Here is a 23,837-nt window from a genome sequence, read left to right as displayed (position 1 = left end):
CATTTAAGATTTTCAGGCAAAAAACCTGCTTTCTGATGAAGGCTTCAACTTAATCATACTTACATTGACCAAAGGGAGCCTTAATTATTAATAATTTATATTTACTAACCAATTTATTGTACATACTTCCTGCTATGTTAAAAAAAAAACCAAAAAAACAACCTACTTTGAAAAAGCAAGGTCTTAAAGATTCCAAATTATTATTTCTAATACAAACAAATGAGCATGCAACATCTTTCTCCTAGAAATGATAGTTGAAAGAGACAGTGCAGGATGAAGCAAAGCAAGCATCAGTCCCATATCTGCAGCAGCAGGATGGCAAATTTTTTGTCTTAGGGAACACAGATCTATTGCAATGAAACCCGGGTTTCCCCTATGTCTGAGTACAGACTAAATTTAGAATGATTAAACCCCACCTAGTAGTAAAAAACCCTACATAATCCCGTACCTGGGGTTTCTATTTAAAAGAAAACAGCCAAGACATTTTCAGACCTCTTGAGCCTGATTTGGACACACAATTACATGCCAGGGTTTCCTGCAGTACCAGGAGACTGCACTTAATGAACCAAGAATCTGCTCAAATCTTGCCTCTTACTGGGAAATTTCTGGAATTAAGATAAACTTGGCTGTAGGAAACAATGCAGCCTTTTCCCCAGCTTGTGTCCAAAAGCTAGACTGTGTATGCCCCAGGAGCATTCCGGGGTGGTTTACTCACAGCTAATGTACAATTAACATAACATAAAATATAATCATAACTTTAAAATGCCTAAATATACAAGTGTCTGAAATTGGATTCAAAACACTTGTTAAAGCATCAGCTCTGCTTGCTAACAAGGGTTTCAGTCTGCAGCACTCCATTGTGGCAGACATTTCTCACTGTGCTCTCCTTGCGGGGAGGTGGTGTGGTGGGGCAATGGGAAATAATGCATTCACAGTTATTTTTACAATATTATATATTATCTACAATTTAGAAATCTGTGCAGAGATTTGCACGTTTGTTTCAAGGGAAGTACTTCCCATGTCTGACCTATACAAATCATACTGGTATTTGAAAGACAGAAAATTTTCTTGAAAAAAAAAAATCATGGCTGCAATCCTACCAGTATACTTTATGAAGTTTTAGACACCACTGTAAAATCAGGAAAAAAAACAACCAAACAAAAACAAGCTGCCTGCAACTAGCACATAGATAGGCTCTGTCTTAAAAACAAATCTACCCTAGCTCAGGCACATTCACACTTTTTTACACATCTGGGTAACACAAGAACTTAATTCTAAATTGTAATCTGAATCTGATTCAATCAAAGATTACAACCCATGAGTCCTTACTCTGCCAATTAATTAAAACTGAGAAGGACACACTTATTATGTGTCCAGGAATGACTCAGGAAGACAGGAGTTTTCAAGACTGTTAGATCCAATATTATCCTGAAGTAAATACATTTACCATCAGTTAACAGGAACCACAACCTATTACAATCACTTGTACACCTCTTAACCAACCAAGCTGCTTCAGGCCAATCTACCAGGGTGGCATCAATCACTGTTACTCTTTAATGAATACCTAATGTTTATATAAGATCTGGACTTAAGGGCACTAGAGAACCTTTTGATGAAAAAACCAAAAGCATGGGGAAAACTGTTGAACACTTACACTATAATCCATTAAATAAACCGTTAAATTGGAAATTTTTTTTGCCAAAATTCATGAATCCACTGATGAGTCAGAGACTACTAGGCTTTCATAGCCCAAATTCAGGTAAGATTCTTAAGTATATTCTCAACATTCTTCTTAAAAGATAACATTTTTCATAAAAATACCATAAATTGAAGGATTTATGGACACATTCACAGAAACAAGTTGTGTTAACGAATTTAATCCCCAAACTGTGTAATGCGAAACCTAGTGAGCCTAGAACACCACTCTGCTACGGGGACTTGGTATCTCGGATAGTCATGATTCCTTTCCTTCTTTTGGGTTTCTCTCTATAAACCTTGTAGGTAGGAACTGTGCAGAAGTACAAATGTGTATCACTCCAGCCCTTTGTATAACCTGGCGATTACAGATTTTCTTTTACCGGAATGACATTTTACAAGTCCATCAATTACCTTATTTTGGGGGCAAAATGCTCTTAATTCCTGGAACTGTGTAAAAAGAACACCAGGGTTTGAATAATATTACAAGGAACGAAAGTCACTAAAGGCAGCACAACCACCCAGGGGACAGATGCAGCAGAACAGGAGTAAGAATTTATGTGATTTGCTCTCTGGGATCTGGGCACTTAATTCTATGCAACTGCACCTATGACATGTTAATGCTTCTTTGGATGTCATCAAAAGGAGCTATAAAATCTTGTGCTAAAGCCATCCCCCCACCAGTTATACTCAGCTCTCCTAATACTTTAGTTATTCTTCCCCTGCCTGGAGAGGTTTTGTCCTTGAAAGTATGCTGCTTTCAAATAAGAGTAGTATTAGCTGCATATATAAATTCATGTTTCTTTATATTTTTTCTATATATAAAATAGCTTTTAATTTGGATTAAAAATTTAGTGTTTTATTTTTACAAAAGGTGGAAAAAGAAATACTGTTTATGTTAATGAATAAATTCTCCTCTCTTTCAGCATCATGGTGGGTCCTCAAAAACAACTAGAAGCTATGGTTCCAAGTAGCGTTAATGTTGCATTGTTTTTCATTATGGTACCATTCATATAGCAGTGTACAGGTATGCTAGGTTATGAATTTATGATGTGGTATTGTTTGTTATTATGGATGTGATCTTTTCCATTTTAAAATATGGGAAATTGCATATTTATTACCTTCTCATGACTAGTTCAGTGAAAAGATGCATTCTAAAAGCTGAAAAACAGACAACTATGCTAAACTGTTTATTGTGTATATTCAGTCCGAACTGTCACAGAAAATCACAACTTGACTGGTATGACTTAAGTATTTGTGAAAAGTTTTAGTCTTACATTAATAAACAATTGTTACTTAATGCTGCTGTTTTCTCCTTTTACAGAAGAATTGGTTATGAACATCAACACACATTTTCATACATCTTATACTTTGGAGAAGCTGTAAGGCATTAATTAGGAAAATAAATAATAGGGACAACTTTTTGTGTTAATAGAGAATCTCACTCATACAGGCTGTTTTCTGCCCATAACAAAACCAGGCAGTACCTTTTTCTCTTCTAGCCCCTACCGTCACAGGAGGAAACACATCTGCCTGTCCGTCAAGCCAATGTAGATCCACAGACTTAACACTTCACTGCCAGTTTGCTTTGAACCCTATGTCCTGACCGCTCAGAAAATGTCTTCATTGGATCGTTAGTAGCTCACTAAAAACTCATTAGAGAAACTTCTGTTAAAGTGTAAATAGCTATAAACCTAGAAGCAGAAATACTTCATACACTAACAAGTCTTGCTGTTGTCCACTGCATGAGCAGCAGGTGTGTCCTCCAGCCCAAGAATGAAAGGCTTGTAACCTCACACCTCCACAACAGGCTGACAAGCTCTACATGCTTAATGACCTGTCTCTCCGCTCATCTAGCAGTCCACAGGGACAAACAGTACCCAAAAGTAACTTAACAGTCATATTTCATAAAATATCTTCTTATCTATTTTTATTTCAACTCAACCAAAACATAACATATGTGATTAAAAGTGGGGACTTTAGATAACAAACGAGCAATCTTCATTGCAGTAAGGTTCCGTATTCCAGAAACCATGAGCAGGATTCAGCTCAAGATTAAGAAACGCATCAGATTTAGGTACCTGCATGTAACCAAGACATCTTAGCTCCTACTGAATCAATGGAGTTCTGAAGCAAATTAGTTGCCTAAACAAAAGCATCTAGTACATGTGAGATGCTCTAGGGTATCCCAACTGGTCTCCAGCTCCCAGCTGAGAAGGACATGAGTTACCTATAGGTTGTGTGACATTTATGCCAGCCCCATGCAGTTGCTTCAGATATCCTACATGGCTCAGGTGACGCCAGATGCCTGCCCTTAGGCAAGTGAATCAAACCCCTTGTCAATGAAGTCAATGGAGCCTAAATTCTCTACGCAAAAGGCAATGTCAGAAAGCGGTAACTTACACACCTAAATTTAGGTGCCTACGTTAAAGGCAAGTTTCATCTTTAAATATTCTTACAGTAACTTGGCAAACGTGAATGTTTTTAATACTGAAGTCCAAGCTTTCCCATATTGACATAATCCAACTACAGATCCGTTCATTCTTAAAAAAGCACCCGAACAGCAGTATTATGTTCACAAATGATGTATCAGTGAAAGTTTAAAGATTTCTTGTCTTTAGCTGAGTAAAGCTACTCAAACTCCTGAAGATCTGGCTGGCTTTCCTCCTATGCCAAGATGTCGGTCTAGTGTACGGCATGTTCTCTTTTGTCACTACTGATCTACCAACAAAGGAAATATAGTGACATGCGACACTGCTGCAGGGTAAATCCTTAAGTGAAGCTGAGACACTACACTGAGGTTTATAACATTTTTCCTTTTCACTGGAAAAAGGTATTAAAATTACTCTTAAAATAACCTGCTTTAGAACTTCATGTCAACTAGGTGCTAGAAGGGGGAAAAGAACATTCTAGTAGGTCCTATGTCCTTCTAACAGTTGTTCTCCTTTGTATACTTAAACACTTTGATGAATCATACACAAGAACAAGTTTGAGAAGTTTCACTGAAGAGTTTTAAGAGCTACACACAGAAATTGCCTTCAACACACCAGGGGAAAAGATCTGCAGAACTCACTCTGAAGAACTTCCAGTGATTAAAAACCAATCAAACGAATAAAAAAAAATATTTCAGTTCTTTGTACCATTACTTGTAAACAACATACAAATAGAACATACTTGCAAGCTTGTTTTAATTGACTAACTGCTGCTAAACATAAAAAAAACCTGGTTTCAAACAAGTTTATTTGCATAGTTCAGGGAAAGAAACCTAGTGTCTATCAAATGCAACTTGAAAGTTTTCTGCAATATTGCAATTACCATTCAACACATTATCATTTAGCTTCCATTATCATTTCTGACAGAGGTTAAAAAATTGCCTTCAGTGCCCAAATGATGTTATTGTAAGTCTGAATACAGGTTCTGAAGGTAATTATATTCATACAAAATAACTATTAGCAATGTGTGTCAATGGAAGGATACTTCCAGGAAATATCCATGTTACTGTTTTCCACTTAACTATAAAATACTACATTATATTAAGAAAAAAAATTACAGAATTAACTATGCATTGGTATACCTACTTACCCATATAAGACATATGATTAAAATCTCTCTTGTTTCTCAGTTTTGCTCATTACTTCCACTTTTCAAAGTCAAAAATACTGGTCAGTTATTTACAAAGAACTTCATGGAATGCAACACATTTTGATCCGTGATGAGAGAAGATTTCTCATTTTAGTGAAACTATTAGTAACAAGAAACTTTGTACCTTGAAAGAAGGTATGTATCCACAAAATATTAAGGAATCTCTTGTGTCAAGACAGAGATTTCAAATTATGAAAGAAAACAAATTAAATTTGTTGGGGGAGGGGGGGAAATTAAGCTAGAAGAGTACATACCCTAAGACATCTGAGATTTGACACAGCCAGTATTTGTTATTCCATTATTAAAGCTAAGGAAGGGAGGTAGAAACAAGCAAAAAGCCCCAGTCAAGTATTGGTTTAGAATTTATGGTCAGAGAAACTATATGGCTACATAACACAGACAATTCAAGGACAAAATTCTGTCAAGCAAAATGCAAAATTATTTATTTTCACTTTAATTGTATTACCATCTCAGGCATTACAAATTAAAAGTTTGTCTTTTAAAGCTTTCAGGCAATTACAGGAAGAAACAGGCATTTCCCTAAGTTTCATAGGGTCCTACTTTCATCTGTAGGCACCCAAGTACCTTCAAAAATCTTAAAAGATCTGCATATGTAGCTCCTTCACTAACGGATTTCTCATTTTCCAAACAACCTGTCACTTCTTGCACATGTCAGTAAAAGGGTTGCTTTTTTCCTGTAAAACAAACAAACCCTCAAATTACTTCAGTTGTAAGAGGTCATTTAAATGAAGTTTTCATGTGTTTGCTTATAACCCTTTTGTATTCCACATACATTTAACAATTTGATATTTTGGAAAACAGTTTACTTTCATTAATCATAAAGACTTAACCTGAAATCTTCCTGGAAGACTTTGTCAACACAGTAACATCAGTTCAGTTCAAATAAGCGCTATGCATAGGTAGGCCTGATTCCCACATCTCAAAAAAACCTGTCTTTTGGGACAAATGCAACCCACAGCCGACTAATTCTAACAACAGCATCTCCCTTGTATGAGTCACTCTAGGAAGCTTTCCCTATCTGAAAATACGGCTTTCACTCATAGATGGGCATATACTTCAGTAATGACTTCAAAAACTAGGGAAGTCTTAAGAACTGCCCAAATACTCAGTTCAGTGGCAAACTGCCACTAATAAAATACACATATACTGACATGTTGTAGGATTGTCTGCTCATCATTAGACATTTACTTGGAGGGCCTCCTGCCACTTTTAAGAATCATTCAATTCATACATGCATTTCTTTGATCCCTCTGATTTCTGTGTAGAAAAATGGGTGACATGGGATCAGTCAACACACTGGAATTTTCCCATGTAGAACCCGCTGCATGAAGGAAACTGAAGTGCAGAGGAAAGATGACAGATAATGGAACAACCAAACAATGTTCAATGTCAGTAAATCAAGTGGGTTTGCACACTCCGCTGAAAACAAATCCTGAATAACAGTATCATCACGACACAAACATTCTACTGTCATATCTGGTACTGCTCTACCAAAGGAGTACTGTCTTTAGGTGACTTGTTACCAGTATGCCACAAGCAAAACTGCACAAAAATCCACCTCAGCACTTACCTTAGAGATCTCAAGAACAGCAGTATTCAGGTAATTTCTCACTATCATGTCAGCTCTGCCACAGGATGTCCTTAAAGTGAGCCTGTATCTCTCTCACCTTCTAGAAGCCACAAAGGCTATGAGGAAGATTTTAGATTTATTTTTTCTTTTTAACTAATGGGAACATCCAGTACGATCTGATGAAAGACACACAGCTTTCATAGCCTCCCCAAACCAACTGTTTTATCACTGTGAGGGTGACCAAGCACTGCAACAGGTTATGCAATCTCTTCACAGAGAGGCTGGGAAGTCTCTGCCTGTGGACATACTCAAAACCTGACCAAACACAATCCTGAGCAACCTGCTCTAGGTGACTCTGCTTGAGTAGAGGGGTTGGACTAGGTGATCTCAAGAGGTCCCTTCCAAACTAAATGATTCTGGAAAAATTCATTAAACACTACCAAAAACATACTTAGGAAAGAAAAACAAACAAGCAAAAAAACCCTAAACCAAAGCTGTAGATTATAACTCTGTCTCATCACTAAACAGAGTAGAAAGAAACAGCACCCAGAAAACACTGTTTGCATCAAAACTAAAGCTGTTTGTACTTGCCCTATAGGATTGCAAATTTTAATCAACCTGTTCTCTACCTCAGTGCGGAATGCTCAAACGCTTGACATCCAGTCTCAGTAAGCAAGGTGCCACACAAAGCAGGCAATTTAACATGACAGGTTGATGTCACTGTACTGTACCAGAAGGAGCTTGAAATCACTGCCTTTTCTGGATAAATTAGTTCTGAATTTATCTTCACTTTTTCCTTGATTCCAGGTGCCTTCTCAGATTACATGGTCAAGAGTTATTGAGTGCTTTTCCTCCAATCTACACATTATAAGTAGTATTAAGGAAAATCCATAACAGGCTCAATCCTTTTATGGGATATTGGACTCAGACTATTCTCATTTGAGATAAAACAGTGTCACTGAGTAAGCAATTTTTTTCTTGCCAGGAGAGGATTTAGGAGGAACTGTACACCAAGGAACCCTGCATTCTCAAGAGGCCTCTCCTATTCTGATGCTGACTAATCAGTCCTGTATTTCATGAAAGTCTCACTAGTAATGATTTCCAAAAGATGCAGCTATCTCAGAAGAGTTAGTAACGCAGGTCTTTGTCCCACAAAATGTTGATAGTTATTGGAGTTTTATCTTTTAATTTTGAAATGTGTTTTATCATCTTCATTCTTGAAATTCATCACGTATCTTTTCACACTAATACATGAGACCTGAAAGTAAGAACTATTTGCTGACAGGCCAAGTCAAATCTAAGGCATTCTTGGGTAAGATTCAGCTTCTATTCTATTTGCAGATTCTTATATTTGGATTCCCATACAGAAAAACTTAACATGTCCAAGTGCTTCAATCTTTTTATAGAAAATAACTAGCTGGGTAGGGTTCATGTATGCCACATACAACATTTTTATTTCAGTGTATACCAGGGGTCCTCAAACTTTTTAAACAGGCGGCTAGCGCACGGATGAAGTGGCAGGCAGTCATCTGCGGCTGCTTGGTTTCCCCCCCCATCCCCTGGCAGGGGGGGGGGTGGGGGGTTCTGTAAATACCGGGGGCCAGATTGAGGACCCTGGGGGGCCGTATCTGGCCCGCGGACCGTAGTTTGAGGACCCCTGGTGTATGGCAATGGGATTTCTAACAAGGTTCATATATTTTAACTGAGATCTTACAATGTTCTTAGTAACGATGTTAATTTTTTCCTCTTCCTTGCCGATATGAAAACTGCTTAGTGAAAAGCAAGCAGGTATATATCCACATAGACTTACAAAATACATCTTAAGACAATCTACATCCAAGGAACTTAGTTTAATTTGTGTTAATATGCCTCCAAACAAGCTCCAAATTAGTAAAAATTCAATGTCTACACTAAAATTCAACACTAAAATACCTCAGTGCATAGTTTTATCTATATTAACAGCAAAACATTTATTCTAGTCAATTCAGAAAAAAATACAGACTATCACCAACCATGTTTCATACTTACAATGGGGAACTACCTTCTGAAGTATGACTGGCAAGCTAGTAATATCACCTTCATGTACTAATGAGATCAGTATACTTGCAATACCCTCTTCAACACTGCCTCCAAGATCACACAGCAAATTCACCAGCTTTTACTTTCTTTTAATAACAGGTTTTCTTTCCTTTAGCTTCCTATTCAACCATCCATACTTTGCGCTTAAGACACTGATAATGATGGCTGTGATACACTGCGCGTTACTCTAACACAACATCCTGACTAATAAAGGTTCGTAATTTACCCATCCCCTTTTTTAGCTGAGCAGAATTGGAAAACTCACTGCTTTTTTATCTGTATGACAAACTAGCATACGCAGGTGGGGGCTTACACACATAGACTTAACACAAAGCAGAGAAAAGACTTTAAAAGCAGGGCTCACAAACAGTGATATACTCCTATTTCTAAAGACTAATAGATTGGATACAGTTACAACATCATCCTACAGACACAGAACCCCTAGCCCCCAAACAATTTCTTCAAATACATGCAATAGCATTTTTACTGTGTTTCTTTCCCTCTACCCAAACTGTTTGCAATTTAGCTACCATGAGCAATTTTGGAGTTCAATTGTCCACTGATTCAATTTCTGCAGGAATATAACAATGTTAAAGTGTATATATTATCAAAATTTGCCCCCTTTAGAAACTAAGGGGGGAAAATGCAAGAGATCTGACAAAAGTGACAAGAAGAGTGGGGAAAAAAGGAAATTCAAGAGCTCAAACTTTCCCATCTGTAGGCAGGTTTTCCAGCAAGTAAAGCTTTCAACTTTGGGAAAAATATAAGAGATGTAAAAAGATAGATCACAGAAGGCTGATTACTGTAATGTATTAGTTTAACCTAATTTTTCCAAAGAATAGAAATCTTAGAAGTCTAAAACTGTCTAAAATTGTGGCCAACACAGTAGTCACCTGGACACACTTCTTCAGGACAGGAATCCTATTTCTAGAAGAACTACACCCCAACGGCCTCAAAAGCAGCGTAGTACATAGCTTAATTTGATACTATAATGTTTATACCCAAGAACATTTTCCCACAATTGCTGTATGGAATGCAAACCATGAGATTTTTTTCTCTTAGCATACAAAGTGAGGATTATTTCATCTCAAAGGTTAAGGTTGCACTTAGATATCCTTCACATTCATCATTTATTTCTATTCATTTCTCTCCAACAACACAGACCACAGACAATGACAACACAAACTGCATTAAGCTCATTAATAGTTTTGTAGTGGCCACTGGTGTATGGACAACTTGAACACTGGAATCAGATTTTCAGCAAGCTGGAATCTACCATGATTGTTTTCTCATTTTGAAAAGAAAAAGATGGAATTCACATATAATACCAAAGCTATGTACTGTAATTTCACAGTAGGAAGCTTTAATATGATTTCATATTGACTTCAGATTTGGAAACATATGTGATCTTGTTCCTGAAAACAAACAAAAACCCAACAAAACCTCTTCCTTTGTATGGTACTTGCCATGGTGAGATGCCAAATACCAAAACTGGGGAAGTTATGTACAAAAGTAGCAGAGCTGAACTGTCTTCTGAAGGTTTTGTCAATTTGGCAGGCTAGTCTGAAGAAAAATGTTTCCATCAAGTGGGTAGTCAAAACCTCCACAACTGTTTTTATAACTTCACTTAATACAAAAAAATGCACTTACTGGCTTTTCAAGTACAATTGGATGATCAGGAAGAAACTTTGGCTTCTTCAGTGAGAGAGAAACACTTGAAAGTTTCAGAAGGAAATCTCTGCTGTATTTGATCCTTTCTGTAAATACACAAAATTACTAAATTCAACATTGCCTTTTAAGGCATTAAGGTGGGAAACACAGAGTAGTGATTTATCTTATAAAAGGGTGGAAATGCTGCATGTAGAATATAAAAATCTGTATTAAAACCAGCAGCAATTCAAGTCTGACCTTGCATCAGGACAATATGTAGTAAATTACAGAGCATCACACTTTAACTCTATCAAATTGACTTAGTAAATATGGAGGACTATTCCAAGCTATTAATTGTTTTTATTCCAAGTTGTTTTAATGCAAAAGAACAGAAAAGGGTAAATCCAACCTTACAATACAGACAGACTCCCTAACAGAAACACCAAAACCTGGTCTTGAAACCCTATAGAAAATCTGTTTATAACTCACACCCAAAGTGGCACATGTTTCCATGGGACAAGAGAACAAATCCTGAGTGTCTATTTTCGTGGTGCTATTAGGTTGATGACTTTCAACAGCTAAAAGTAATTATGAGATCTGCTGCATACAAATGGATTAATACAAATGAAATAATTTTGGGTGTTTTACACTGAATCAACAACAGTGAGGGGCTTTGCTTAGAACACACATGTTGAAGTTTTAACACCATCTCTCCTCTAGCATAGCCTCAGATGTAATTCTACCCATATAAGTACCCATACCCAAATAAAGTCTGTATTTTAAACTGATATTCTTAAACAAGAGCTGAAATAAGAGGAAAGAAATTCGGCAAAGAAGGAACAAAATTTATCTCTGGTTCTTAGTGACAAAGTTTATTCCTTTAATATCGTTACACAGACACTGACTACCGTTTTTGCTTCTCAGGCTGTAGGCCGCTGCAGAGAGATGCCACAAAGTCAACTATGATTGGATTTTTTCCTGCCTTCAACTACAAATGATTGTAAAAAATGCTGAATCTATGTGAGGGCACAAGGATAATTATAAAAATAATAAAATAAACACAAGCAAACCTGAAAACTTAGGGCTTGCTATTTTGACCCTTGTTTAAAAATGTATCAAGATGATGATTTCTGTAAGGCCTTTGACACAGTCCCTCACAACATCCTCCTCTCTAAATTGGAGAGATATGGATTTGATGGATAGACTGTTCAGCAGATGAGGAATTGGTTGGATGGCTACACCCAGAGAGTAGTGGTCAACAACTCAACATTCAGATGGAGATCAGTGACAAGTGGTGTCCCTCAGGGGTCTGTACTGGGACAAGTACTGTTCAACATCTTCATCAACGACAGACAGTGGGATCAAGTGCACCCTCAGCAACTCCGCAGATGACACCAGGCTCAGTGGTGCAGCTGACACACCTGAGGGATGGGATACCATCCAGAGGGACCTGAAAAAGCTTAAGAAGTGGGCCCATGTGAACCTCATGAGGTTCAACAGTGCCAAGTGCAAGGTCCTTCACCTGCGTCAGGGCAACCCCCAGTATCAATATAGGCTGGGAGACAAAAGGAAGGACTTTTGGGGACTAATGGATGAAAAACTTGACATGAGCCGCAATGTGCACTCACAGCCCAGAAAGTCAACCACATCCTGGGCTGCATCAGAAGAAGCACGACCAGCAGCTTGAGGGACGTGATTCTGCCCCTCTACTCCACCCTGGTGAGACCCCACCTGGAGTCCTGCATTCAGTTCTATAGTCCTCAGCACAAGAAAGACATGGACCTGTTGAAGCAAAGATGATGGAGGGATGGAGCACCTCTCCTTTGAGGAAAGACAAGAGAGCTGGAGTTGTTTGCTCAGCACGGAAAGGTCAAGCCTCCAGGGAGACCTTATTGTGGCCTTTCAGTACTTAAAGGGGTCTATAAGAAAAATTGGGATGGACTTTTCAGTGAAGCCTGTAGTGATGGGACAAGGGGTAATGGTTTTAAACCAAAAACGAGTAGTTTCACACTAGATACATGGAAGAATTTTTTTTTATGGTGAGGGTGGTAGAACACTGGAACAGGTTGCCTAGAGAGATGGTTGATGTCCAATCCCTGGAAACATTCAAGGTCAGGTTGGATGGGGCTCTGAGCAACCTGATCGAGTTGATCACTGAAGGGGGCTTGGACTAGATGACTTTTAAAGGTCCCCTCCAACCAATGCCATTCTATGATTCTAAAGGAAAGCAGCATAGTGATTGAGAGAGCAGTAAAAAGCTTTTAAGAACTGCAGAGGCAGTGTCCTGGTTTCAGCTGGCATAAGAGTTGATTTTCTTCTTAGTAGCTGGTACAGTGCTTTACTGTATTTGGATTTACTATGACAATAATGTTGATAACACACTGATGTTTCAGTTGTTACTAAGTAGTGCTTACTCTAGGCCAAGGGACTTTCTCATGCTCTGCTAGTGAACAAGTGCACAAGAAGCTGGGAGGAAGCATAGCCAGGACAGCTGACCGGAACTAGCCAAAAGGGATATTCCATACCATACAATGTCAAGAACAGTATATAAACTAGGGGCGAGTTTGCTCTGGGACTGGCTGGGCATCAGTCAGAGAATGGTGAAGAACTGTCGTGTGCATCACTTGGGTTTTTTTTTTCCCCTTGGTTTTTATTCTTCCCTCTCCCTCTCCTCATAATTACAATTATTACTGGGGGGGGGTGAGGGGGTTGTGGTGTTTGTTTGAGGTTTTGGTTTTGGTTGTTGTTGTTTGGGTTTTTTTTTTTTACTTGATTTCAAGTATTAAACTGTTCTTATCTCAACCCCTTTTCCCAATTCTCCTCCCCATCCCACCAGTGGGGGCTGGGGCAGCTGCAGAAGTGACCAAGCAGCTGTGTGGTACTTAGTTGCTGGCTGGGGTTAAACCACAACAGATAACTGAAGGCATACTACCACTGAACAGGTATCAAATGGAAATTATTATATAGAACTTAAGGTACAGCTGGAGATAAAAACGGAGTTCCAGTGGAAATTTCACAGTGTGATGGAAGAAAGGAGGGAAGAGAAAAAAAGAAAGAAAAGGTGGGTGTGTGGCGGGGCTGGGGCAGGGAGACTTCTTTGTAGGCATTAGCTGAACAACAGGACCTTTAAAATTGTGTTAATCTGAAGGAAAGTGTTACAACAACCATCAAAAAAATAAAAGCCCTTTGAAAAATGCTGGGAAGTTTGACATTATGGACAAATGTGCAACAGACTTAGGAAGGCATCAGAGAGCAATTAACCACTAAAAAAAGTTCCAAAGTGATGGCTTATAAAAGAGACCAGGATCTGATGAGAAGCCATTTAAGATCTTGTAGAACACAATCTCTACATACCACAAGTACAACAAATGAGAAAGGATCAGAAAGTGACAACCAAACAGACAGAACTTTACAAGCCTGACACCAAACTAGATCCAAAGAACAGAACATTATTCTGTTTACCAAGATCAAGAATAAACAAACTCAAGCTTGAAAGGGGATACATGTTAGACTCACTTTCAAGTCTGTAACACACTACAGTATAGAATTACTGCTCAAGAACCTTGGTCTTGGTAACCTCAGATTGAGGAAAACCAGGAAAGGCTCGATAAAATTTAACAGAATTCATTAATTTCTTGATTACTAAGACCAACAGAACAAATGAAGTCTCCAGAGATTACTTAGAGACTGGAGATTACAGATGGATATTTGAGATGCCTGATTACAGGAAGACATGAACAGAAAAAATTGCCTCAATGAACTGATGAGCTACCCTGGATCACTGTCACAGTTCCACTGACATCTTTAAGAATGAAGAATTAGACAGGAAGCAGTGCACAGGAAGACTGTGCGAATATATTTGGAATCTGAGATTATCTATTAATTTAAAAAACAAAAAAACCAAAAAACCATAAAAGTTTGGCTTGTTTAAACTTACCAAACCAAGACAAGAAGAGTTATGCTTAATGAGTACTGAATGACAGGCAGTACAGAAAGAAAAGCATAAAGAACAAATCTTAAGGACAGCCAGCGTTGACACACAAAATTGTCCAGGACTAAACATTAAAGAAATTAAGTGATTTCTAACCATCAGAAAATAAGTATTGCAGAAGCATTGTAGTAAGAGTAGGAAAAAGACGCCAAACTACTAAATTCTTAAACTGGTTGCACACACTAGTCTGTATGCCACAACATATCCCTGCAACAGGCTAAACGATGCAACTCAAACATGTACTTCTACACACAGAAGTAATTTACACAAAACCCAGGATTTTGTGTGAAAAGAAGTTTTATGCTCAGGTTTTTGGTTTGTTGGTTTTTTGGTGTGTTTTTTTTTTAAATCAACCAAACAAAACCAAAGAAAAAACCAAAAGACACAGGTACACCCTTTTATGTAAGCAAGTCCACCAGTGGAGGTTTCCCACCTCAGTTATGGCCAAGTTTTACATTTTCACTACAGTGTTATGTGAAAAACAGAAAGGTTTCATACTGCTCTCAAATTGTGGTACAGAAGGAAGCCAAACTCTCAAAGCAATGGCTAATTGGAAAAGTAATATGCACCCCACATCACTTCAAAGTTCAACTGTCTCCCATCCAGAAAATACAATTCTGAGACAGATCTCCATCCAATGTTTTACCTTTCTTTGCTTCTGATTCATGCTGGTTTGGTTGATGGGGCATCACAGTTTGAGTTAAGATCTTCACTTCAGTCATTTCCGATAACTAAAATAGGGAGGAAAGAATTAAACATTTTGTGATATATTTCACAAAATCAAGTCATGAAGTCCATTTTCTTTAAGCATCCTTCAAAACAAGGATGCATGTTTCTGGGTTTCTTAGTTAAAAATAACAGCTGTAGCACAGTTTCAGTAATCAATTTAGATTTTGGACAAATAATACTTTCTGTGCATGAAGAAAACTGGATTCCGTTCATTTTTTCTACTCCTTGAAACTGAATCACTGTTGTCTTTATAGTGTAAGAGCAGTCTGAAAAGAAACAGTCTTGCACAAACCAAACTGTAGTCAGAACTCTAGCTATTTATAACAGCTGATGCACCTCCAATATGAAAGATTAAGGTCCTCCAAAAGAATTGCAAAACCACCTACAAATAGGAATATTGATAATGTTAAATGCTCGAGAAGCTTAATTTGAACGTGTAGAATGTTTGTTACTCTTGATTGCCTACAATAAGGAATAGTTCAATGACCTACAAAGCAGTATAGGTAAGCACAACTGAGACAGCAACCAGTGCTTTTGCTAGTTTTTAAAAAGAGCACAATTACCTCCTCCTTTTATCTCACCCAGAACACAGCCAAAAGCTGCTACACTGGCGAGTAATGAAAGCTGGAAAGACGTTCCTTAAGACAAAAGAGACTTGGATTCTCTAACTTAGCAAAATGTTTCGTAAGGATCAAGACCCAACACCCGCAATATACCACCAAGTTCCTTTCGGTTGCTAAAACCTTGAAGTTAGCATTTTGGAAAGCAGGAAATAAGTTTACCCTCAGCATTTTGTCTTGGCTCCCAAAAGGCTCCACAGGTTTGACTGAGGAATTTTAATCTCATTTTCTGTACCTCAAATAGATCTGAGGTAGTAGACTCAACACTTTGCAGATCTTCTGAAAAGTCTTTGCATACCATGAAGGAATAAAAATTATTCTTTGCTTTAAATTAGCCAGTTTAGGGCACAGTGAGTATTCAGGCATTTTTACTCTAAACACCAGTTTGGTGGAAATTCCCTAGAGTCAAGGCTGACACCTTAAATACAATCACTATACTCATTATTATTGTAGCTCTTCTCCACCTCCCCTAAGGCTTAAGACTACAAGCTTCAGACTACAAGTTCATCAGACAGTAGTTTTAATTCTGTAATTCACTGTTCTTTACACTCACAGTTGAATCTAACACTGACCAGCACTCCTGATGTGCCATAATGATGATTCTTTTTTCCTGGCAGAAGTCTAACCAGCTTTAAGCCTGCATACTAAATATAACAGAGTAAAGCAGTTTGGAGAATTAGGTTGCCAGATTCTTCTTCAGTTCTTTTACTGCTTTAAGAACCTAGTTTGCCAGTTGGCTTTTTTTTTTCTTTTGTTTCTAAAACCTCCTTTATTTTTTAAAATCTATTTATAAATTAGTGGCAAAACCAATCTGTTTTACTTTTTAAAATCTTCACCATTCACCATACTTTCCAAAAAGTAACCTGCATCCTAACTTGTATATAACCTGAATGTTTATTCTGTCTTTAATAGACACCTGGTATGTAAGACTATGACTGGTATAAAAAGTTGTAACAAGCTGGTTTTCCTTTAGCAGTATTAACTGTATGCCAACAGTTGTTCTTGTTTTTCACCTTAAAGCGTGTTTAGCGTTATGCTCATTTATCTTCTGTAAAAGGAAATATACTGGAGGAGGAAGGAAAGGGAATGAAGATAAGTTTTGTGTCTGTAGATACAAAGCACTATTACTGTCTTGATGAAGAAGCAGAAAGATTTAAAGTACCTGAAATACAATTAAAATTTTGAAAAACAAATCCTTGAAGTGGAAAAAAAACCCCATTACTCTAGGAATAGGGTCATTAATTCACCCTATCAGGAGCCAAAGAGCAAATGGATAACAACATACAAGTTTCTCAGATAATCCTGATGCCTTCTGAAACTTAGAGAATGTTCAGCAACATTAATTAAAGGGTGATAATACATCACTATATTATCAAATTCAGGTCCCAGTATCTTCAGAACTAGATACTGAATGTTCCTGCTTGGAACAATATTCTGTGAAGCTACTATGCCAGCCTCCAGGCCAATGCTGCCCACCAAGTAGGGGTTCATAGGGTACTAATCAGCTGGTATTTGGAGGTACTCATGAAATAGCCAACAGCCAAAAGTATTAAAAAAGCTTTTCAATATCCTCGGCCAAAGTTTTTAAAAATAATAATAATACGGACACATTAACTTCAAAGAAATGCAGTATTTAGCTATATGTAGCCACATATTGATGACACAAGAGTACTACAAAGACCACAGGCCTATTCAAAAAGGGAATAGTTTACTCTCCTAAATACGTATCACTCAAGAGACAAGTGTAACTGATAATTTCCCTGTGTGTGATCAAGGATAAGCTACCAACCCTTTGACATTTATATTTTTTTTTAAATTCAAAGGCTGCTCCCACACAGTTCATACAATAAAGGAAAGACTACAGGATTAGTAGACGTCTACTGAAATAAAAAAATGAAGAAACAGACACTTGGTCTAACAAAAAAAACCCAACAACAAACCCCAAACAAAAATTGTCAATATGCGCTGAAGAATATTCAAATCAGTATCAACAGAAAATCAAATTCAGACTATGAAACATTAAGCATTCCAGTTGGAACACTACAAACTTCATTTTGCATCAAATAGCTACAACCAATTTCAGGTTTGAAGAACACATTGTACCATGTCTAAACCCAAGTATTTCTGGCAATAAAGCACTAGTGCTTCTGGTTTTCTGAATGTTAACATCTGTTTATTGCCTGGTCCAGCATAGCCAATGAAACAGAACTACAGGATGCACTGGAACTGTTTAATTGTCTAGTTTTGTGACGTTTGCTGCCTAAAATGAATTTGGACATTTGCTAGCAGAACTAAAAAAATAGTTATTTATAATGTTACTCTTTACACATAATCAGCAAAGACTGAATATGTGTATTTTAAGTTTAAAATAGCTGTTTTAAATTCAGTGAAGGCTAAAGAGACACCACACAGATTTTCATAAGACTCTTAAGTAACTCACAAGATAAAACTTTTCAGCTAGTAATATCATGGAAGGGCATTCCCAAAAGTCTTACTTAACACTTCTGGTTTATAACATGTGGATTCAAGGACACTCCTAGCTGGAAATACAGTTTACTTTTCATTTGGTAACAGAAGGGATCAGCTGACCTCCAATTTATAGCACTCTAGAACACACTCCATCAACTTTGCCATCTACTATGTACTCAACACTCACCCTGTCAACCTTACTCTGCAAACATGCTTCAGTGTTGCTAGGTAGTTCAGTCTGAATGTTAAAAGCAATGGCTGATGCTGGTGAAGATAAGAAAAAGCATTAAGAAAAAATACTGTAAAGACTCCATGTTTTTATTTTGTGACACTGTAAGAACACCGAAATCCAACTGCAACGAGATTATACAGGTATTTACTCACAACTTAAAAGCTCTAGATCACTATAGGACCACTTTTCCATTTCTTCCATGAATTTAAAAAAAAAAAAAACCATAAAAATTTATCATCTCACCTTCTGTCATCTAGGTGACATCAGCACAGTTGCTACTGTTTCTCTGGCCACCAAAAATTTCTAACTTAATGGTCATAATAGCTGTAGTATTGCAATATTGAGAAGGTATACAGAGATTTAAAAACAAAACCAAAATATACATACCTGACATAAACAATGCATGATTTTTTTCCTTAGGCATTTTTTTGTTTGTTTCAAACTTGTCTGAACACTAAACAGGAACTGTATGGTGCCGTATATTGTACTTGCAATAAAACCTAAACAATAATCTATTTGTTTAATGATGTGTATTTTGTTTTCAATAGCAAGAGTCAACCAACCCAAGAAATCCAAATTTATTATATAGAGAAGCCTGATCCAGCTTTCTGAAGCCAGAATTTCACATGCCAAGCTAGAACACCTCAAACAGTTCTGCATAAACTTAATGTAGTTTAAATTCAGATTTCATCACAAGAGATGACCTAGCAAGATCAACACACAGCAAGATATACACCACTGTAGCTTGAACAATCATTGCCAAAAAAAAAAAACCCAAGTCACCTTACACGTCCTTGCTATCTTCTTAAAAGCAACTGAAACTTTGCAAAGTGAACTGTATCTTAGCCATGCTACTCACCTTGTTTAGAAGGCAGATGACGCACAGGTCGTGCTGGCTGAAGGGATTTACCAATAAACGTTTTAGTTTCTGCTAACATTTTGAAGCATCGCACTTTAAAAAAAGCAGCAGAAATCAATACAGAGCATTCAGTTTCACATACAGATGTTAAGTGAGGAGAGCAGTCTATCTATCGCTCGTTAGCTGCATTTAACAAGAGGATATACTGTATTTTAGTATCTGGGCATGAAAAAGAAGAAAGGCCTAACACAGAAATTTTCTTAGATGATAGAATATGCTGGACAAAATCTGCATAAAGACAGAATCAGACATCTCATTTTTCCTTCCAATTTAGCTACTCTAGCTTCTTCTCAAAAAGTTGTTTTTGTCCTGTATGTATGTCTGTATGCTTGGAGAAAGGAGATGGGGACACATAATGGAATATTTTCTAACAATTTAATTCCATGGGGTAGTTAACATCAGTGTACCCTTAACAGTCTGCTTGCTGCACAGGGGTTCCTTTTATATATATCCACGTAAACTTGCATAATTTTTTTTAATATCTGATTAAATTTATATTGTTTTGCATCTTCCCACTCAATTTAGCTGCTATAGAAGCACCAAAAACTGCTAAAGTGGTGCTGGGCTAACAAGTCTCCTCCTATAAATAAACCATCATTTGTAAAACCTAAATTTGTAGTATCCATTTCTTAATTATTCTCCTTCCCAGCCCTATCTCCTTTGCCAATTGGGAGATTTCATTATTTCAAGGAACTTCAGCTTCTTTTAGAGAAAAAGAATAGCAAAACCCACAATCCACACAGTAATAATGGTACTGAAATTCTGTTTTTCTAAGACACTTTACAGGACAAGGGAATAATTGTTACATCAAAAAAGATTCCAAGGAAACTATCATGACTTCTAGAGATGAAACTATAGAGATTATTATCTGATCTCATTATGGAACAGGAAAAGAGAGGTTGAGCTATTTAAAATATGATCCAGTATCACTCCCCACTTTAACTGGTCTTTGCGTTATAGCAAACAAAAAAAAAATCATCTGACCATTTACTATGTTATAATCTTTTGAACTTGAACACTGAACTTTTAATATACTGAAGTAGAATTTTCCAACATAGCCAGTTTGGACCCATTCAGGCAGGTCTAGAAACCAACTATTAAATTGTTACAGTCTGAATTAGAACACTTGAGATAAAGGGAGAATAAATTTCTGTTTTGATTCCCTAGTTTTCCTACCTTCTCATCTTAAAAAAGAATGACTTGAAAGCTGTAGCCAAAAACAACTGTGAAAAGTCCTGTAGCTGAATGCATTGAGACTACCGACATGCAAAATATACTTAATTTTATCCAGATTAGGAATGCTTCTTTAAACCATATTTATACTAGATACTAGATTTCTGCATAAAGCGATGCAGTAACTTTTGCATCAGAAGGTTAAAAAAAGTGTTTTCCTCCATATCCTGATTGCAAATGACATGCACACTTTTTAAAACCAGGAAAAAGTGTTTTAAGCAGCTGGCTATTTTCTAGAACGTAGCACACCTGTATTTCTTTAAGGTATTCTCCTGCTAATGAAAACAAAATGACCTGTGGTGACAGCAAAACAACATATTTTTTCCCTTCTGCTGCCCCCTGAATTTCCATTAGGAGGATGCCTAAGCAACCACTTACTCCCAAAGCAAACAAAACAGAAGAGTATGAGAGAGAGGGGGAGTCTGAGCAGGGGTGAAATCTAGTACAGCGCTGTAACAGCTCTATTTCCTCTTTTAAGCAGAAGAGCCTAGAAAAGGCCTCAAGTTATCTAGCACAACCTTCTAAATTAAGTGTTCTATCTGACTAGAATCAAGAAAAGCGGATAATGGTTAAACAGCTGAGAAATACACTGCTTCCATGAGAGATTACAGCGGCAGGGGCACCTCCTGCTCCCCAAGACATCCCCCTACAAAGGCCATATTGCTTCTCAGGAGTTACCCCAGCTGGTGACCTGCCCACCAGAAAGGCGCCTTCCACAGTAGCTCACAGGCCTAGCAGGATTTCTCTATGACTTTTTGGGGTTTTTCTGGCATCTTAACAAACTGGACATTTGCAGCAGCTTATGAGGGCCCATCTGAAACGTTCTTTGGAAGATTTTTTCCCCCCGAGAACGTAACACAAATTTTGTGAAAGATCTCCCCATGAGCAACCCGAAACTGACCACCTCCCCTTACCCAAGGAGGCACAGCACTCGGAGCTCCGAGCGCACACCTCAACCCACAAGGAAACACACCGGCTCGCCCCAGCCTGACAGAAGCCGCCCCCTCCCCGCGCGGGGCAGGACCTGGCAGCACCCCCCCCCCGCCGGCCACCTCACCGCCGGCAGCCCTCCCGCCCCGCTGCGGGCCGTGGGACGCCAAGGGCTGCCCCGGCCCACCTCTGACCGCCTCCCCGGGCAGCCTTCCCCAGCCGCGGGCAGCGCCTCCGCCGCGGGACCCCCGCCGGGCAGGGGGGCGCCGCTCTCCCTCAGCGGCGGGCGGGACCGGCCTTGGCGCGGCTCCAGCCGCAGCCGCGTGCGGGGCGGGGGCGGGCGCTCGGGCCGCCTAACGGTCGCGCCGCTGAGGGGGTGGCGGTCGCAGCCGAATGGCGGTCGGTAGCGTCCCGTAGCGGGGCCGTCGTGACTTCTTGCCACTCTCCGTTGTGGTTTGGGGTCGTGGTGCCGGCCCGCCCAGGCGGAGGAGAGGCAAGCTGAGGTGCTGCTGCCACCTCCGTCTTGTGCCACGGCTGAGACTGGAAATAAAGGTGGTGGCACTTGCGGGCCCACACAGCGTAGTCATGTTTCACCAGGGCCTTAACGTGGAAACAGAACAAAATAAGTGACTTTGGAACACAAGTGTGAGGCCTCCCTCCGCAACTAAGCTCATCCACAACAAAAAGGAAAATCCCCAGGCCTGGGGGAGCCCTTAGGTGTGATTTGAGAATCTGCAAATGGCCCTTGCCAACCTGCCCAGTTGCACCAACTGGTGACACGGGTATGAGGGACCAGAGAATGGCCCCTGGTTTTTCATTTCTGTAAGTAAGGGCATTCTGCATGTTTTGGAAATGATTATTTTTTTCTTAGAACATGCAATCAACATGGAATCAACAGTATCAATTGTTCAAAAACATCAACAATAACAATGGAAACACCCTGCGAACTCCCAAAGGGCCAGACTGATATTCGTGATGTTAATTTGTTAGGTTCCAGATAGTCTCCTTTATTACTTAAGTATTCATGAAAAGTGCTTAACTTCTTTGTAAAATGTTTTGGTTTTGGTTTAATATTTCATAGCATCTACTACCTGACTGCAGAGGTTCAACATAAGTAGGTAACGTCAACTATGTGACTTCATTATATAAATAGCAAGTAAAATAATAGGTATTTAATTATTAATATCCAATGTTAAAATTTACAATCCTGGTTTGTTACATAATAAAAACTTATTTTGTTCCACCAAGCATTTTGGTTCTTCTTTGCTGTGGACTCTTGAATTTATTTTTCTTAAGTTAGGTACACAGGGTTGAATACTGTCCCTGAAAGCGTGGTTATTGCTGATGTCACGCTTCTATAGCCTTTTCTCATAACACATCATCTTCCAGTTAGTTTCCTGAGCTGTTTGTGCATGGTGCATCATCACATTGTTTTTGCAGACATTGATGCAATACGACTGCCTGCTTGCTAACCCACTTGCTGCTGTTCAAAGTCTGGTTTGAAGTAATTTTTCCCAAGTGAATTAGTTTATACTCAGACGTAACATGTTTCTTCTGACCCATTGTCTGTTCTTACAAGATCATCATGTAAAAGTTACTCCACTACTCATGTCAACCATTTTCCTTAGCAAAATCAGAACTAATTATCAACTATTAATATGTAAGTGCACATCAACATTAAATGGCTGCTGCTACTCCAGAACCATTACTGACAGGAAAGTCAATGGGGCAACTGAGATAAAGGTACGTTTTTTACCTGGGCTGTTGTGGTTTTTGCAAGAAGTGTGTCGGGTGCTACAAACCAGATTTGCACAAGATCAACACAATCCTTTTTGTGTTTGGCATACCTAAACGGCATCAAATACAGTGATGTAGAATTACATATCCTTCATATTTTTGCAGATTTAAATATGCTAAGGATGAATTAGTAAAAAACCTCACTTGTGTATTTCATAGAAGCTGTAGACTGGGCTGCTGCTTTTAATATATAAGGGAAGGAGAAGGAGCAGGAGCAGAAATTAGGTAAGAGGAAAGAAAGGGAGTGTGCCAGATATTTT

At 38.4% G+C, this 23,837-nt stretch overlaps 2 protein-coding genes across 3 annotated transcripts in view; one reads left to right on the top strand and one right to left on the bottom strand.

Moving 5' to 3' along the window:
* Nucleotides 1-2,995, top strand: part of NECAB1 (N-terminal EF-hand calcium binding protein 1) — a 66,506-nt gene extending 63,511 nt beyond the window's left edge. For both annotated transcript variants that reach the window (XM_037382200.1, XM_037382201.1), the window contains one exon: nt 2,622-2,995. In XM_037382200.1, coding sequence (XP_037238097.1) covers nt 2,622-2,650 — 29 coding nt within the window. In that variant the 3' untranslated portion in view covers nt 2,651-2,995. The remainder of the gene's footprint in view (nt 1-2,621) is intronic.
* A 2,773-nt stretch (nt 2,996-5,768) lies between these two features.
* Nucleotides 5,769-22,072, bottom strand: C3H8orf88 (chromosome 3 C8orf88 homolog). The gene is made up of 6 exons (XM_037381069.1): nt 21,968-22,072; nt 19,558-19,650; nt 18,654-18,730; nt 15,295-15,379; nt 10,658-10,764; nt 5,769-6,032 (listed from the first exon to the last, which is right to left on the bottom strand). The coding sequence occupies exons 2-6, from the start codon at nt 19,634-19,636 to the stop codon at nt 5,994-5,996; spliced, it is 387 nt and encodes a 128-aa protein (XP_037236966.1). The 5' UTR covers nt 19,637-19,650; nt 21,968-22,072; the 3' UTR covers nt 5,769-5,993.
* Nucleotides 22,073-23,837: the final 1,765 nt, after the last annotated feature.

This window comes from Falco rusticolus, chromosome 3 (assembly GCF_015220075.1).
Source record: "Falco rusticolus isolate bFalRus1 chromosome 3, bFalRus1.pri, whole genome shotgun sequence".
NCBI lineage: Eukaryota > Metazoa > Chordata > Aves > Falconiformes > Falconidae > Falco > Falco rusticolus.
Note: the sequence above shows the minus strand (reverse complement) of the source record. Positions and strands in the feature narration are given on the sequence as shown.